We start from the raw sequence: 17,449 nt of genomic DNA, 5'->3' as shown, positions 1-17,449 counted from the left end.
AAAGTTACTAGGATTGGCTTGGTTTTGCCTCTTGAGAACAGTTATATTTTTATTTGAAATAAGTTTTGCCTGTTTTTGAGTTCCATATAAATAGAGTCATAAAATATTTTGTCCAGCTCATTTTGTTACTATTATTCTTAAAGATTTATTCATGTTGCAAGTATCGGTGTCTTATTTTTTCTACTGCTATAAATATATATGTGTGTGTGGTACTAGAGTTTGAACCCGGGACCTGTGCGTGATAGGCAGTGCCCTGCCATTGAGCTACACCCGCAACTCATTATGATGTTTTCTAAATTAAGTACATTCTCTCTCTTATACTGATAACTATTTAGGTTATTTATTTTCTTTTCCTTTCTTCTCTTTTGTATGTGTTATGTGAACATTCTTGTCCATATCTTTAATGAAAATAAAAAATATTTATTTTGAATACTTAGGTCTCCTAATAGTGATATATATGTGTGTGTATGTATATATATGTTTAGTTTAGTAGACACTGCCAGATAATTTTTCAAAGCAATTGTTGAATTTATACTCCTTCCAGCACTTAGGGCAAGGGCTAAATTTTTGAGAAGCATACTGTAGGGTATTTGCCTGACCTACATCTATTAATTGCCTGTCTTTAAGTTTGGTTGTCTAACTCACATAGTTCCATCCTTTCTCTGAGAGTATCACGGCATGCTTTTACTGAAATCCAGTTGTATTGTTTTGTTAGGTTCTCTTATTCTGCAATGACCAGAGATACTTTCAGAGAACAGTATTTTAGTATTACAGGATTGCCTTAGACCTTGGCATAGGTAATGAAAACAGGTGAAGCAAATATCTGACAGAAGAGCACCTAAAAAGTCACTTAGAACACAAGGCAGGTGTTCTAATACATCAACTACATCTTGAGTCTTGGGCTCAAGACTGGGTTTCAAACTTGAAATCTTGAGGCTCTGTTGCTTCTTCCATTAGACTTCTCACAGTCTAGCAACCTGTTTTTTCTACTCTATTCTTTCTGCCACTCTGACTCCTCTGCTTGCTGTTCCTACTTATATTAACCTCCTTGTGTCTTTTCTACATACTGCTTCAGCTGCCAGTTAGAAGACTCACTCCTTAGAGCCCATTTCAGGCAGAGGTACACAAAGCCACTTCATAAGATGTGGCCAGTCTGTGCATTAACTCATTTTGGGATGTGTCCTCCCGTAATGAAATTTGCTATGGCCACAGGAAGCAGGATGGCAAAGGAGGCCCCCAAATCGAGGCTTGTACATCCAGAGGCCTCTGTGTGCTAGCAGTCCAGGGTGGAAGAACCTCTTTTCTCTGTAAGCCAATCCTTTCCTCTTTTAAAGCACATTATGTGTCTAAGAAAACTGAGGCTTGACCAAGGTTCTACAACCTCCTCAAACAGAGAGGTTGTTGTGGAGAGGGAGATAGCCAGAGTTTCTAAGTACGTGGATGCCAAGCATGTTATGTTATAGAATTTTGCTTTACTGCTATGGCCTGGCACCCATCTTCACAACTACTCTGAGAAGTGAGACTCTGTCTCCATACTCAACAAACAGGTGCACAGTCATCTCAGGGTTGTTAAATCACTCGTTCCAGGTCACCCTGTCCTGTAATCCCAGGTGTGCCCTGGTCCAAAGCCTGTGAGTTTACCCACAATGCACATTGCCCCCTCCTCTTCTGCTTTTTTTTTTTTTCTTGTTGTTTTTGAGACAGGTTCTCACTGTGCATTCCAGGCTGGCTTTGAACTCACTGTGTGTCCCAGGCTGGCCTTGAACTCATGACAGTTCTGCCTCAGCCTCCTGAGTGCTAGAATTACAGGCATGCACCAACATGCCTGGAAGCCCCCTCCTCTTCTGATAAGCTGGCATCACAGTTCTCCAGTCATTAAGCCTTAAATTGGAAGGTGACAGCTCTCTGATTATCTCCCTCCTACCCTTATATTTAGTCTAATTCTGTCTCTATGAATCTCAAATCTTTCTTGATCTTTGTTCAGTCCTTTTCATTCCAGCCTTAACTCTTTTAAGAGCCACCTAAATGACTTCAAGATTTCTTCTCACTATCTTGTCATAATCTAATATGAAAATATTTTTTAAAGTTGTCATAGTATCAGTCTTCTCACTTCTTACCACACTTGATATCTCACTGCATAAGTCCTCTGACTGAGTGAAACAGGTCTCTTCTTGTCTCTGGAAAGTCCTTTGCCATCTTCATTTGCACCATGGTGGACGGAGTTAAGGCTAGGTGCTTCCAGAAGCAAGCAATTGTGATGCCTGTGATGTCAGCATGGTCTCCTCCTTTTGAGCCATTTCTGAGCCTAGGGGATTGGCTCACAGGATTGCAGTTTGCCTGTAAAACATGTGCAGTCTTCCAGCCCTGCTTTCCCAGCGGTTTGGAGATTGTCTGGTGGTCACCCCAGAACTCTGCAGAGATGGCAGCTGAGTTGGGGTGGCACTCTAGCAAAGGCAGCACCTGATGCTCTTTCCCTTGTTGTGTTACCTGGGCTGCCATTCAAGCGCGCCTTGAGTGTGCTTTTCCTGTATTAGCTGAGGGCTGGCCTCACGGGCAGAACCACTCTGAGGACTCACTTCTCTCCCCTCCTGGGCTGTGGGGTGCCTCAGCCTGCAAGGCTGGTTGCCATGGTGTCTGTGGGCACCCGTACTCATTGGGCAGGCAGGAGCCAATCAGCACGCCGGTCAGAGATGAGGGTAGGCCTCTTTTTCTTGGCTCCCAGTGTTTCTTGAGGCCTGGTTGCACCCTGATGTTTGTTTCCCACTTCTCTCTGTTGTCCATACCCGGATTTCGCCCTTCAAAACTGGACAATCTAGTGGAGTTTTCCTTTGAGGTAATAGGTCCCATGGTGGGTCCAGAGGACAAAATTTTGTTACTATTTTACAGTCACAACCCCAGGAACTAACCCAGGGACAACTTACTGATCATCCTTAGGCAGACTGCTGGCCACAGACAACATGTTTGTGGCTGTGAGCCCAGGGCTGTCTTGGTTTTCAGCTCTTTTAATTAGCACTGGGGTGCTAGGTATAAGGAACAGAGTGGGTGGTTTATTTCCCTGCTGCATGAGAAAAAGGTTAAAACCCTTGGGTGGACAGAAAGCTTGAATTTGAAGGGTTGTAGATCCTGCTCCCTGCCTGTCACAAGACACAGGCAAGTTACATTACCTGTTTGAACTTCAGTTGCTTCATTCGTTAAATGGTTGTAGCTAAAGACTGTGTCTTCTCAGGTTTTGTGTAAGATTAAATAAGATAACACTGGCAAAGCAGTTAGCAGGTGCCTGGCTGTGAGCACTCAACAAGGCCCCAGCAGCTGTTTTTAGAAATGGTACAGCTGCACTGCGGAAATACTCAAAGCAACAGTTGGCAATTATTTTCACATTCATCTATTTTTTTGCTTCTTCATTCAATGATTTATTTAACCTGTAACATATTTGGGATATGTTTACTGGGTGTCTGTTGTCAATTTTTGCTCTAGTCCACTTGTGTGAAGATCCAGCCCTCAGGGGAATTGTGACTTCCCTTACAGGAACTGATGGAGTCAGGCCCAGTGGGGAGAGTAGGTTGGGAGACTGTGTTCCCTTGGCAGTTGCTGGTTTGGAAATTTTCTGTAGCTCTGACTCCTTGGGTGGAGGCCTCTGAGCAAAGCAGACTGGTCTAGTGTTTGGGCAGTGCTGAGCCAGGACAGCTTTCAAAAGATACCTTTGCTTGCCACCCCCCACCCTTTGCAGAGGTGTTACCCCTTCTGAAGGACCAGCCAGCAAGCTGGAACCTGCTTTCTCTATATTGGGGCTCTGTTTTCTAGGACCGATTTCTGTTGTGGCTTCAGGTGCTTTGGTGCACAAGAACTTCTGGAACAACCCTTCTGTGCTCCCAGCATCTTCCCTGTCTGTTCTCGTAGCACTTTCCCTTCTGCCCCCACTGTGTTTCTCAGGGCCTGTCTCCGGTTGGACTGAAGTGCTGCTCACACTTGCTATAGGATTATATGCCTTCCTTGAGTCCCTTCTTTTTGCACTGCCACTCTTGACCTCCATGCCCTGCACTTGGGCTATGTGGCAGAGACACTGTTGGGTGGGCAGCCTGCTGGTTGACTGAGAGATAGAAGTGGCTAGCTCATGTGCAGTATGTGGATAGACGTCACATGTATGGTAAGGGGCATGACACATAGTGCTATGGGGGTAGCTAGGATGAAGCAGCTGCTGTACCTCAAGAAGTCAGGGAAGGCTTCACAATAAGGTAGATGTTTTGAGTAATTGTAAAGGATTTTCCTGGGTTGATAGTGAGAGAAAGGAAATGCTAGCCAAGGAGAATAGGATACATAAAAGCTTGCAATTCCATAATGTTCTTAAAGAAAATACCATATGGTATGAATGGAACAAAGGGTATATATTATTTGGGGTAGAGAGTTCATGAATGGCACAGAAAGGAAGAGGCTGAAGAGGTAAACACAGGTAAATTTATGAGGGCCTTGTAAGCCTTGCTGTGTAGTTTAGACTTTGCCCTACCAATGCTGGGAAACTGTGAAGGAACATATGTAGGAGCATGATGTGACCTGATCTGTGTGCAAGGAAGTGGGATATATGGCTGAAAGAGGGTGGAATGTCTCATTCATCCTATAGCAATTCTGTAAGGCAGACAAGACAAACACTGTTGTATGCTTTTTACATCTGAGAACACTGATGCCCTAGGTTAAATCCCTTGCCAATGCTTTTAGAGCCAGAAATCAGAGGACCTAGGATTCACCTAGCTTCTTGGCTCTGAATCGCTTTCTCCTGGGCACATTGCCATTGTTAGCAGAGACTTCTAGAAAGCTCCCAACAGCTGAACAGCGTGTAGATGCTGACAGAAGCAATATGAAGGAAGTGATCATTGATACAGTCTTGTTGAAGGGGTGTAGCACTGGGATTTTGTGGCCTGTGGTGTTGTCTCCTGACCTATGCTGGTGCACAGAAAGCAAGAAGCAGTGGGTAACTTTAAGTTCTGCATTGGCTTAACAAAATCGATTTATCACTGTCTCACTCATCAACTCAGAGCAGCATTTGCTACCTGATACTGGCACTTGTCAGTGGCTTCATTCTGAAAGCCCTTGGTCCTCAAGGCTGGTCATCTGCGCAGTCCACAATCCCAGGTGGACCCTGGCAGGTAGAAGAAGGTTCTTTCTCCCTCTGCATTTTATAAAACTACATAACTACCTAAAAATAAAAGATGACATGATTCAGCAGTAAATACTAGCTTGGAGATTAGGCCAAGTTGGGTTTTAGTTCTGTTGCTGCCTCCCTAACTAGTATGGAGGTGATTTAATGTGTTTGTCTCCTTCTCTAAAATGAGCAAAGGCAAACCTACCTGAAAAGAGTATTGTGGTGATTAAAATTTGATAATGTTTATAAAGTACCTTGCTCTGATGCCTGGCACATGCAAGTCCTCAATATATGGTAGTTTTTAATGTCTGTTCTGATCACTCACACCACCACTACTAGTAATCCCATACAGTTAAAGGGTACTTGGGAAATAGAGAATCTAAGAAAAATCTTATAAATTAACATATTATAATATTATAAGAAAAATCTTATAATATTAACATGGTGATGCAACTTATATGTGGATAATTTAGTTATATTTCCCTCAAGCCCACTCTCCCCCACACATACATTATTTCTAAGTATACCAGATTTCATAGCCAGGTGGTACTTTTATCTCTGAGGTAGGAAAGAATAGTAATGTAAAATTTGGAGAGTATAGTAAAAGAAAAACCATGCTCATCATCCTAATCTCATCCCTGGATCAGAGGCAATCACTGTTAACACTTCGATGTATCTCCTCCCTGTCATTTTTATTCTTGTTTTATTATAGAATGGAGATCATGTTATATAGACAATGTTATGTGATTTTTCAGTTTGTACAGTAACATGAATATTTTCTTATTATTATAAGCTTCAGTGTCCAAAACTGCTTGATAATCTATCAGATGGTGTATCATAATATATATTATATATATATATATATTCTCATACTGTTAGATGTCTTAAGTTTTCTCCTATCTAAGCTACTTCCTATAGCAGACCCAGGGAACCAGCCTGAGGACAGCCAGAATTGTAATGAACTGGGCTGTAGACAGTATGTGGCCCTGGGCCAGGCCTACTACCGCCCTGGAGGTAGATCACAAATACAACCAGCTTCAAAGGAGTTCAGAGACTGGACAATCTGGACTATTTTCTAAGGATAAAATTTACAGAGCTTCTTTGCTAAACACCCTGGGAGCCCATATAAATGTGCACAGTCCTCTTCTCTGTGTAAGTGGGGCCCAGGGAAGCACAGCTTCTCCACCGGAAGAAACCGAGGAACCTTGTTGCCCCTTCTCGTCTACCGTGTGGAGATGGCCTCCAGTGCTCCCAAGCTTCTTCGCCATCTGTGTCTCTGCTGAGAACCTTTGAATTTATTTCCTGGTAGTTTTCCCTGGAAAACAGTATCCAGCATTAAGAAAGGAACTCTTGTGAAAATCAGGAGATTCACAGTGGGTATAGTTATGGGTTTTTTTTTAATTGACAGGTAAAATTATATATATATATATACATATATATAATGTATAACAGGATGTTTTGAAATATACATATATATTGTGGAAAGGCTCAAGCTAATTAACATACACATTACCCGCACACTTGTCATTTTTATGGTAGAAAAACTTAAAGTACAGTAGATTTTTCAAGACTACAATGTATTGTTGTTAGAGTGAGTTGTGACACTGATGAACCTGAAAGACATTATGTTAAGTGAAATAAGCCACGTGTAGAAAAACATACCACATGACCTCACTCAGGAATCACTCATATGAATCAAAAAAGCTGATCTCATACTAGAGAATAGAATGGTCTTAGTTTTGTCACAGACTTGCTCTGAGACCTGAGGCAAGTTACTTCCCCTTCCTAAGCCTCTGTTTCTCCTGGTAATACAGGTATTCTCCAGGGCCCGGCCCACATTAACATTCCATGTTACGAGAGACCTTCCTCTTATCAGGAGCTAAAGTGAGTGTCCTGGTAAAGGCCACAGGATGTTTCTCAAGAATCTAGAGTTCCTCTTAATTAGTACCTAGGGAACCATTTATGCTTTAGATTCCCAGTCGCTTCCTCCCGGTGTCATGTTGGAAAATGCCAAGACTGAAAGGCAAGAAATGTCTCCCACTGGTTGGGAACACTGGATTTAAAACCCTAAATGATTGTCTTTCACATATTAAGCATTTGTTCCTTTATGTGCTGTTATTTTTTCTCTGATTTAGCAGATGTTAACTGAGATGCAGGCTTTGTGGAATGTATGTGTGATACAGAGGTGGGTGAGACTCGGCCCTGCTCCCAGGATGCGTGCAGTTTAGTGAGGAGACAGGAAAAATGCTAACAGCCAAGAAGTGTTTAGTACAACACTATGCCTAATGGAAGGGCAAGTAACAGAGTGCCCGAGTCTGCCTAGAAGCAGCAGCAGAAGGGTCTCAGTATGTGCTTTGAGGTTTTAAAGAATGAGTAGGGGTTTTTTAGGCAGGCAGTAGAGTAGGTGGCTTTATGGGTGGCAGAAGGAGCATGTGCAGAGGCCTAGGGATGTGAGAGAACAGGGCAGGTTTAAGAAACTGCAGGGTGTATGTGGCTGCGAGGGGAAGGGAGGAGCAGATGAGAAAGTCAAGCATCTCCTCCGCCCAGTCTGTTTCCACTGAATCCTTTGCTCATGTTATCAGTCCAGATGAGAGTGATGGTCTTTTTAGTTCAGTCTCTAAAATCTGTTATCTTTATTGCCTTATCTTTCCATTTTTAAAGTAACATATGTTCATTATAGAAAGTTTGGAATACACAAAAAAAGGAGCAAGAAAAGAATTGCTGCGGTCTAACTGGTTAAAGACAACTTCTTCCACACCTTGGCGCATTTCTATTAAATTTTTTTTCACGCTCTTTTTGTATCTTTGAATATGTTGTAATTATACTCTTAACCTTTGTATATAGTACTTCTAGTTCCTAAAAGTTGCCAAAAAATGGATGTTAGTGTCATTAGAAAATAACAGGGCTCATAAAGTATGCTGGCTGAAATATCACTATATGTTTTCTTTGTCTAGTGTATTTTCTTTCTTTTTACAGATCTCTTGTGGCTCAGAGCATAATTTGGCAGTAATTGGTAAGTAACTGTTATATCAGTACTGTGTTTATTCTGAAACTTATATGACAGAGTTAGAGAAGACTTGGTTAACCAAAGTCAGGGTGTGTGTGTGTGTGTGTGTGTGTGTGTGTGTGTGTGTGTGTGTGTGTGTGTTGGGGAGATATGGGGAAATGGAAGCCTCGTGTTACCAAGAATTTACTGACAGTGCCTTTCCTGAAAACTTCATTGCATGTCACTAAACACCTTTCTCAGGTGCCCTAGGTGGCCTTCTTGCCTCAGGAAGTGGCACTTGGGGATAGTAAAGAACTTACATGCTTGGGGCATCATGCATAGACAGCTAGGCATAAAGAGGAGAAAGAGAGAGAGGGGCTTGGGATGTAGCTCAGTATTACAGCACTTTCCTACCATGCTAGAGGCGAGAGCCCCTGAGTTCAGTCCCAGTACTGATAAAAAGAAAAGTGGGTTGGACTGCTTCTGGTTCTTTAAATAAATCCTTTGTACCGAGTTCCTTCTTGGTGTGGTTCTTTCTTTGGAAATACGCAGCTCTGCTCACTTCCCTCGCTGACTTGTATTAAGTAGCACTAAGGAACTCCCAAACCTCTGATTGAGACTTCCTCTTAGTTGGCTCTGCATATCCCAAGTTCAGTGTTGTTATGATTGCACCTATGTGCAGTTCATTTAGGGAGTCTTTTCACTACTTTCACAGGTTGAGTCAATCTCTAGCTCATAGTGTATTAGACTATAGTGTAGTCCAGGGTACCTGAGGTCAGTACAGGCTTCTACTTACTACTGGTATGAATGTGACAAGGTATCAACCCCTCTACACCTCATTTTATCATCTTTAAGATGGGAGGGCAATAGTGTCTACTCCATAATGCTATTGTGAGGGTTAAGTGAACTAATGTACACAAAACTCACAGAACAGCACCTAGCTCCCAGCAAAGCCTTTAGAATTTTAGTTGTTATTATTGGACATTATTAGTTCAAGCATTTCCCATATTTTGAGCTTTAAATCCCCTTAAAATAAAAAACCAAGTTGTCCTCTAGCTCTGGTATTTTAGGGCGTATCACAATCTCACTTTGTCTGTCTTATGTCAGTGATTTCTATTCTTGTTTCTCTCTCCTAGCCTCCAACTAAATCTCTGAAAGGCAGGCCTCCTATGTTTTCTTCTTCTTTCTTGCCTGTTCCCAGCACCTAGCACAGTTCCTGGCCTTCAGCAAAGACTCAAGCATTCTTGAATTGAGCTAGGCAGGCTCAGCTTCCTGGAGTGGCAGTAGTTTGAAGCACTGCTTTGCAGGCCCAAATGTGTTGTGCAGAGAGGCAGAACCAAGGACAGCAGAGGAGGGAGGCTGTTGGCAGCAGTGGGGAGCCGAGGGGCTTGAGTCAGAGAAAAAGCTAGAAAATGTAACAGCCAACCTGCATGCTTTGCAGCAGTAATAGATCATTCCTCCTGGCCCTGTTCCAGCCGGGGTATAATTAAGACAAGCTAACCCAAGAGTCAAAGGATGTGGTGCTGCCACCACTGTCACCACCACTGCTGCTGTCACTAGACTTGGAGAGGGCAGTCTCCTCTGGGACCAGCGCAAGCAGGAAGACTGAAGAGAATCTGAAAACAGAAAAGCAAAGTTGAGATGAAGGAGGGGCCAGGGCCAGAGCTGGCTGAGCATCAGGCTGAGCTGACACAGGCAGCCCGGAGCTGTGGAAAGAGGGAAGATGGCAGGCAGGCAGCCTCAGTCTACACGCCAGCTCTATCTGTGTGTGAGCTGCCATTTTTCCCCCTTATCTATGTAATGGTGTGAGAATTCTTCCCTGTAGGATTGTAGGGAAAGATGAGGTGAGATACAGTATGTAGAATGCCCAGACTGTTTTCTTTGTTTCTCATCTCCCTTGGTAGGGGTAGGGAGATAAACTGTCAGTGTAACCAGTCCTGGTGAAGTATTTTTTGACAGGAGGGAGAAATTATGCCATTCAGGAAAGTTGTCCCCAGGTGTAAAGGCCATCAGAGGTAGTGGGAGAGCAGGACATGCTGGTAAACTCCTTGAAAGCACACTTCTTTTTCGATATGTCCCCAGTGCCCAGAGCCTGGTGCACTGTCTGTGAGTGAAAGGTTGCAGCGTCAGGAAGGGTGGACCCAGCACAGGACTCTGGGCATTGCCTGCCTGCCTGTGAGCTGGGAGCCAGATGCTCCCACCACTTGCGGGATGGGGCACCCAGTGGAGCCCTGCAGGGGGCATGCTTTGCAAGCAGAGTGACAAGAATCTGCCTGGGAGGCCTGGCAGGAGGCCAGCAAGAGGGAGACAAGCTGCAGGGAGAGAAGAGCTTTTCTGGCTCTCAGGCTTGTTTCTCACAGCCAGCTCCTCCTGTTGCCTGCCTACCATTGCCCACCTCACATGGGATTCCCTGCCTTCTGCCTCAGTCCCTGAGCTTTAGCCCAGCAGTGCCTGAGCCCACCATAACAGGCATAACTCAGTGATGGAATAGACTGAAGAAGAATATAAAGGAGCTGGTTTCTGTCAAGTGTAAAAGCGGCCTTAATGTCAAATCAGCCTGCAAAAGGAGACATCGGTATATCAAGTTCATTCTCTGAGTCCGCCACACTCCACTGGTGCGTGCTCACCTGGCTGGTTTATTGGTTTTCTTCCTTCCTTTCCACCCAGGATTTCCCTCCACATCTGATAAGATTTTCAGGCTGGTCCCATTTGTCAAACCATGCTGAAGTCAGCAGAGGTGAGCAGAGGCACATGGTCATCATTTGCTCAGAAGAGCCTTGCCTCCCAGAGGCATGGTCCTCACATCCAGCTGTCTTCAGGCTCCTCACCTCCACATCTGGCTGAATTGGCTGCAGCTGTTTTGCTTCCTACAGGAGCAGCTTATTTTGACTCGATTGCCAATTTGCTTGCCTTCTTTCCTAATGTGCAGTTGTTCAGCCTTCCCTTCCTGCTCTGTGGACCCTTGGAAGGACTTGATTGGTGGCCTTTTCCTGGAGCATAAGGCTTGCCAGACCACCACCATAAGGCTTATCATCACCACGCTCTAAGCAAAGCTAACTGGCCACTAGACAGGCTGTTTTAAAGATTGGATATTACCAGGAAAGTGTGGTATCTCCTTTTCCTCCAAGCAAGGCAGTTGCTTTGAAGTTATACTGTTCACTGATTTATTTTCCACTTTACTGATGATTTCCAATTGTTGAAGTCTGTACATCTGTTATATGCATGTCAGAGCATCTGACCTTGGCCTGAAACTCATCAAACAGAGCCATGTAAGATTTCATTGAAAAATTTAATAGCAAGAAATAACTCTTTTAGGGGGAGGGCACAGGCTGTTTTTTTGAGAAGTGAGCCCTCAGACCTCAGGGGTTTGAAGAGTGCTTTCAGGCAGGTTCAAGCTTGTCTGTTCCTGTGCAGTGAGGTAGGCAGAAGAGAAATATTTTACTTATATTATCCCATTTAATCCTCCTAGCAAATCCATGGGTTCCTGCTATTATTAACCCCACTTTTAGATAAGGCAAGATGAAACGTAAGATGAGCAATGTGCTGCACCCAGGTCATATATTTGGGAGGAACCTGTGTGTCAGATCATTAATCCTGGTCTCTAACTTCAAAACCTGTGGACTGCCACCCTGTCTGCCTGTCTGCAGACGGCTGACAGTCTGGCCTGTTTTTAAGTCCATTAGGTAAGAGTGTTCATCTCTTCATTTCAATATTTAGTTCCCTACCAAGGTCCAGTGGTGCACACCTGTAATCACAGCACATGGAAGGCTGAGGCAGGAGGATCAAAGTTTGAGACCCTTCTGGAGAACTTACTGAGACTCTATCTCAAAAAGAAAAGGGCTGGGATGTATAACTCAGTGCAAAGGCCCTGGTTTCAGTCCCTAGTGCAGAAAAGAGAACAAGGGAGAGAGGGAGGGAGAGCCAGCAACAACAACAAAAACATAGTTCCCTTTTATGTTGACAGGTTCTTCTGTATACCAAACCTCAGTCTCTTCTGCTTCAGATTAAGTAGTTCTGTGCATATAACCAGTTGAAGTTGTGAAATCAGTGACATTGTTTTGGAAAGCCACTTCTTTTAGGATGCGTCTTTCCGTTGTCCTTCTCAACTTAAATAAGTAATGTACTTATATAAGTTTTTGAATGATAAATAATGTGTATACATCAAAACTTAAGCTTAAAATAAAGAACTTCCCTCCCATCTTGTTCCCCACTTGTCCAGTTCGCCAAAGCAACATATGAAGCTAATGCTTACTATGGTGTTAGTTTCTTCTATATCTTTCTAGTGTCTTGCTTCATATGTAAATGAACATCAAAATATATCTGATGCCCCCTCTAATGTACATAGCAAAGTGCTATGCACAGTGTCTGTTTTTTTCCTCAACAGTTTATCTGAGAGATCTTTGCATGTCAGTATAAAAGCCTTCTTAGCTATTTTTACAGCTACATAATATTTTGGTGTTCCTATGCACTATGATTTATTTAACAAGTGCTCTCTTCATGGACATTTAAACTATTTCCAGTCTTTTTTATTACAAGCCATACTGTAATGAATAACCTTATATATGTGTTATTTTTTGTATGGGAGGATATAGTTGTAGGATGAATTAATTCCTGGAGATGAAATTATTGTATCTAAGAGACAATGTATTTTTAATTTTGCACAGTATTGCAAAATTGGCCTCTCTAAGGGCTCTTCCATTTCCACTCCCACCAGCACTGTGGAAGAGCACCTGTTCCATGCAGCTTCCCTAATAGAGCATCTAAAATTTGGATTTTTGCCAATCTGATAATGAATAACTACTCGAGGTAGGTTTTGTCTTACTTTTAAAATGAAAATGCAAAATCTATAAAGTACACAAATCTTAAGGGATCAGGTTGGTGAATTTTTACATATATATATTACCTGAGAAACCAACACCCAATACAAGATTCTGAATGTTCCCAGCATCCCAGAAGGCTACATCAGGCCCCATCATATCAGTGACCTACCCCCAGAGCTGCCTCTGTTCTGGACAAGGTAAGGTTTACTGTCTTTAAATTTCATATAAGTGGTACGCTTCTATTTGGTTTCTGTTGTTCAACACATTTATCATTTACACTGTATATACAATAGTTCTTTTTTTATTGCTTAGTTATACTCTGCTGTGTGATTGTACTTCAACTGATGTATCCATTTGACCATTGAACACTTGGTTTTCCAGTTTGGGGATTATGAATAGAGCTGCTCTGAATATTCTTGTACAGCTTTTTGGTGAACATACGTACATTTATTTCTTCTCGTTGCATAAATAGGATTTCTAGGTCATATGTTTAACATTAGCAGATACTGTCAACAGTTTGCCAAAGTAGCTATTACCAATTTACACCACCACCAGCAATATATGAACATTTCATTTTGCCAGATCCTTCCCAGATATTTTCAATCTCTTAGATTTAGACCATTCTAATGAATGTACAGTGTGGAATCTCACTGATTTTAATTTGCATTCTCTCATAACTAGTGATGTGGAAGACCTGTTCATCTAACTATAGGCCAAGTGTTCGCCTGTTGTTTTTTTTTTTCTTCATTATTTGTGGTGCTGAGGATCTGACTGAGGGTTTTGTACATGCTAGGCAAGCAGTCTACGGCTGAGCTCTACCCTGAGTAGAACTCTACACATTATAGTTTCTTTGTTTTGATTTTGTTTTCTGAAGTACTGGGGATGGAACCCAGGGCCATGCACTGACCTATGTTCTCAGCCCTTTTAAAAAGATATTTTATTTATTTGTTTGTTTATTTACTTTCTTTTTGAGACAGGATTTCACTATGCAGTTCAGGTTGGCTTTGAACTCACTTTGTAGCCCAAGCTAGCCTTGAACTCACAGCAATCCTCCTGCTTTAGCGTCCCGAGTACTGGGATTATAGGCATGCACTACCACGTCTGGTCGAAAATTTTTTATTTTGAAACAGGTTCTCACGAAATTCCCTGAGTCAACCTCACACTTCTGGTCCTCCTACTTTAGCCTGTCAGGCAGCTGGGATTACAGGTGTGTGCCACCATACCTGCCTCCTCAGTCCATTCTTTCAAAGTGGGTTTTGTCCATGTTCTTCTTAGTGACCTGTAGGCATCCTCTGTATCTCACAGATTATTTTGTTGGATATGTGTATTATAAGCATTTTCTCTCAAATGAAAGCTTACTCTTTTGTCCTTTTAAAGATATCCTTTGATGAATAGATGTTCTTAATTTAATGAAGTCTAGTTTTTCAGTGTTTCCTTTATTGGTTTGAGGTATTTGTAGCCTACTTAAGACATTTTTCCCTTCTCCACAAGGTAATAAAAATATTCTTCTATGTTGTCGTTATGAAATTTATTATTTTTGCCTGTTATATTTAGTTCTAAAACCCCATCTCAAATTCATGTTAAAAATTGCTTTAGCCAGGCACAGTGACGTGTGCCTGTAATCCTAGCTACCTGGGAAGCTGAGACAAGGGGATTGCAAGTTTGATGTCAGCTTGGGCAAATTAATGAGACTCTGTCTCAAAATAAAAAATATAAAAGGACTATGGATGTCGTGTAGCACTATTACACACTGAAAAAGAAAATACTGCTTTAGGACTCCCATGGAAAAGTTTGTCTTTCCCTATTAAGTTGCAGAGATACTTTTGTTAGAAATATAAGGAGGGGAGGGGAGGGGACAGGAGAGGAGAGGAGAGGAACAAACATGTGCATTTGGACTCTTTTTTCATGAGTTTTGCTGTTTGTATACCAGTACACTATCTTCGTTACTATAGTTTTAAAATAAATCTTAATGCCTGGTAGTAAGCTTTCCAACTTAGTTCTTTAAGATTACTGTAGCCTTTCTAATCTCTAATTTTGATTATTTTTTGTTTTGTTTTTGGTACCGGGAATCAAATTCAGGACCTTATGCTTGCCAGTCAGGCGTTTGTGCCACTGAGCTATATCCCCAGCCCCTAATTTTGATTATTTTAAATGAAGTTTGAGCATCTTTTCCATTTTCAAGAGGAATTTATATTTTTTCCTTTAGGAAGGTTTAATCCCTCTGTTAGTTTTTTCATTGCTGCTCTAATAAATTGCCACAAAATTGTGACTTAAAATAGCACAAATACATTATTTCCTATCTTATTCGGCTGAAATTAGGGATGTCAACAGGCTTCCCCTCTTGCTGGAGGCTCTAGAGAGGGTCTGTTAGGACTTTTCTAGCTCCTGAATTTATGGTCCCTTCATCTTCAAAGCCAGCAGTGGCTCATCAAGTCTTTCTCCTCCATCACTCTGACACTTGACTTCTTCTGCCTGTCTCTGTTTAAGGATCCTCCTATTACAGTAGGCCAATCTGGATAATTCAGCACAATCACCTGTTGCAATGTTAGCTAAGTAGTTACACAACCTTAATTTTACCACTAAATCTGTTGACCTTTGCCATGTATCTGTATTCACAGGCTCCAGGAGGTAGGACCTGGGCATTTTTGAGTGGGTGTTATTCTTCCTATCACAGTATCTTTTGCCTTTGTTATGTGGCCTGAATGTCTGTGCACCCCCATTCATAAATTAAGATTTAATTCCGAATGTGATAGTATTCAGAGTTGGTTCTTTTAGAAAGTGATTAGGTCATGCACCTGCAGGAATGGGATTAACACCCTTAGAAAAGATGCTCAAAGAAGCTCAATTGTCCATTTCGCTCCACGAGGATATAGAGGGTGCTATCTATGAAGAATGAGCCCCCTCAAACCACTAGGTCAGCCTTGATCTTAGATTTCCCAGCCTGCAGAAATCTGAGTTTATACATTGCTAAGGTATTCTGGCAGCCCGAATGGACAAGTCCTTTTTAACAATTGGATGACTAGTCTCTTTCTAATGAATTTCTAGGGTTTCTCTACATGTTAAGGAGATTAGGATGTTTCTGTGGTTTGAATTGTAAATATAATTTTTTTTAACTTTTTTATCTTTTGTTTTTGCTTTTTTTTCCTTTTTGCGATGCACCCTTTTCTTTTACTGTAGATTAAATTTATCAGGATTTTTGTGTATGGCTTCTGGATGGGCCAGAGTGTAAAGGACTTTCCTCATATCTTATCCTAGTTCTTTATTTTATTTTTCATATGTAAATCTTTGATCCATTTGGAATTTATCCTAATACACAATGTCAGGTGTGGATTCAACTTTGTTTTTCTCCAGATGGCTGCTCAATTATCTCAGTAATGTTTATCAAATCCCTTGGCTGCCTTCCTGTCTCCTGTTGCTACAGAAGCAGCCCTTAGGTATGCAGAGAGGCAGTAACTTTCTCAGAATTGCACAGCGTGTCAGTGGCAGTGCTCAGGTCTAGAACTCAGGTCCAGTGCGTGCTGCTTGGACAGGAGCTGGTGGCTGCTTCTCAAGGAGCTTCCTCAGGTAGTTGCCAGGGCTGTACCTGGTAATCTGAGCAATTACTTTGAAGATAACAGTATGCAATACAATAACCATTGTCAATCTCCTATTATTTTGTTTTGAAAATCTGTGTCATTTTAATTGGTTTTTTAGTCTCTTTAACATAAAAATAATTTTAAAAAAGAAGAGGCAAAGTTCTTTATTCTCAGTGCTCTGTCCCAGGTCCTGCCTCACTGAGCTCTGGAATTGATGCATCTGTTTCACTGTATTACCTGGCTGCTTGGAGTGCATTGTTTTCCTCTCCACCAGACCAGAAACATAGTTAAACCTTTTGTATTTGGGAGAGATATTTCATAATAAAGTTTTTTGTTTTTTGTTTTTGAGTCCAGGTCCTGCTGTGTGTGTGGCTTCCTTGAAACTCTTGATCCTCTTGCCTCAGCCTCTCCAGTGCTGGGATTACACGTGTGCACCACTGTAGAGACTTTTTCATAGTCTTGGGTATTGTTCAAGCCACATTTTTGTGTTTTAACACAAAGCCTCAAATCCCAAAGTGTACCTTTCTAATTTTCAGTAGATTTTTTTCCAGTTAGTCCTACAGAAGCAATGTATGTATCCCTACCAATGTGTGCCGTCCTATGTGACATCACAAGGGGAGGGCTCCAGGCTGTTGAGAATGCTTCTGTTCTTGCCAAGTTTCTTTTTTTTTTTTTTTTTTTTTTGGTCTTTTTGAGGCAGGGTCTCGCTGTGCAGTTCAGGCTGGACTTGAGCTCACTTTGTAGCCCAGGCTGGTCTCGAACTCAAAACCAATCCTCCTGCCTCAGCCTCCCGAGTGCTGGGATTATAGGCGTGCAACACCAGGCCTGGCTCCAAGTTGCTTTCTGTGAAAGTTTGAGAGATTCTTTTTTTGGTGACTCACCTTAAGCACACTGTACATCGTGGAATCACTTTCCTCTGTGGTCCCATAATCAT

The 17,449-nt window shown here is 42.1% G+C and overlaps 1 protein-coding gene across 10 annotated transcripts in view; it reads left to right on the top strand.

Moving 5' to 3' along the window:
- Sergef (secretion regulating guanine nucleotide exchange factor) overlaps nucleotides 1-17,449 on the top strand; it is a 217,296-nt gene that overhangs the window by 131,470 nt on the left and 68,377 nt on the right. For 4 of the 10 annotated variants that reach the window (XR_001233169.1, XR_260221.1, XM_005380392.1 and 1 more), the window contains exon 10: nucleotides 8,111-8,147. The exons of 5 other annotated variants lie outside the window; for them this stretch is intronic. Coding sequence is in view for 2 of the 5 variants with exons in the window: in XM_005380392.1 (XP_005380449.1) it covers nucleotides 8,111-8,147 (37 nt within the window). In the remaining 3 variants the exon portion in view is untranslated. Of the gene's footprint in view, nucleotides 1-8,110; nucleotides 8,148-12,834; nucleotides 12,927-17,449 lie in introns of all 10 variants that reach the window. One more of the 10 variants, XR_001233170.1, reaches the window with a different exon arrangement.

The sequence above is a fragment of the Chinchilla lanigera genome, unplaced genomic scaffold (genome assembly GCF_000276665.1).
Source record: "Chinchilla lanigera isolate Chin_1 unplaced genomic scaffold, ChiLan1.0 scaffold00013, whole genome shotgun sequence".
In the NCBI taxonomy this organism is placed as follows: Eukaryota; Metazoa; Chordata; class Mammalia; order Rodentia; family Chinchillidae; genus Chinchilla; species Chinchilla lanigera.
Note: the sequence above shows the minus strand (reverse complement) of the source record. Positions and strands in the feature narration are given on the sequence as shown.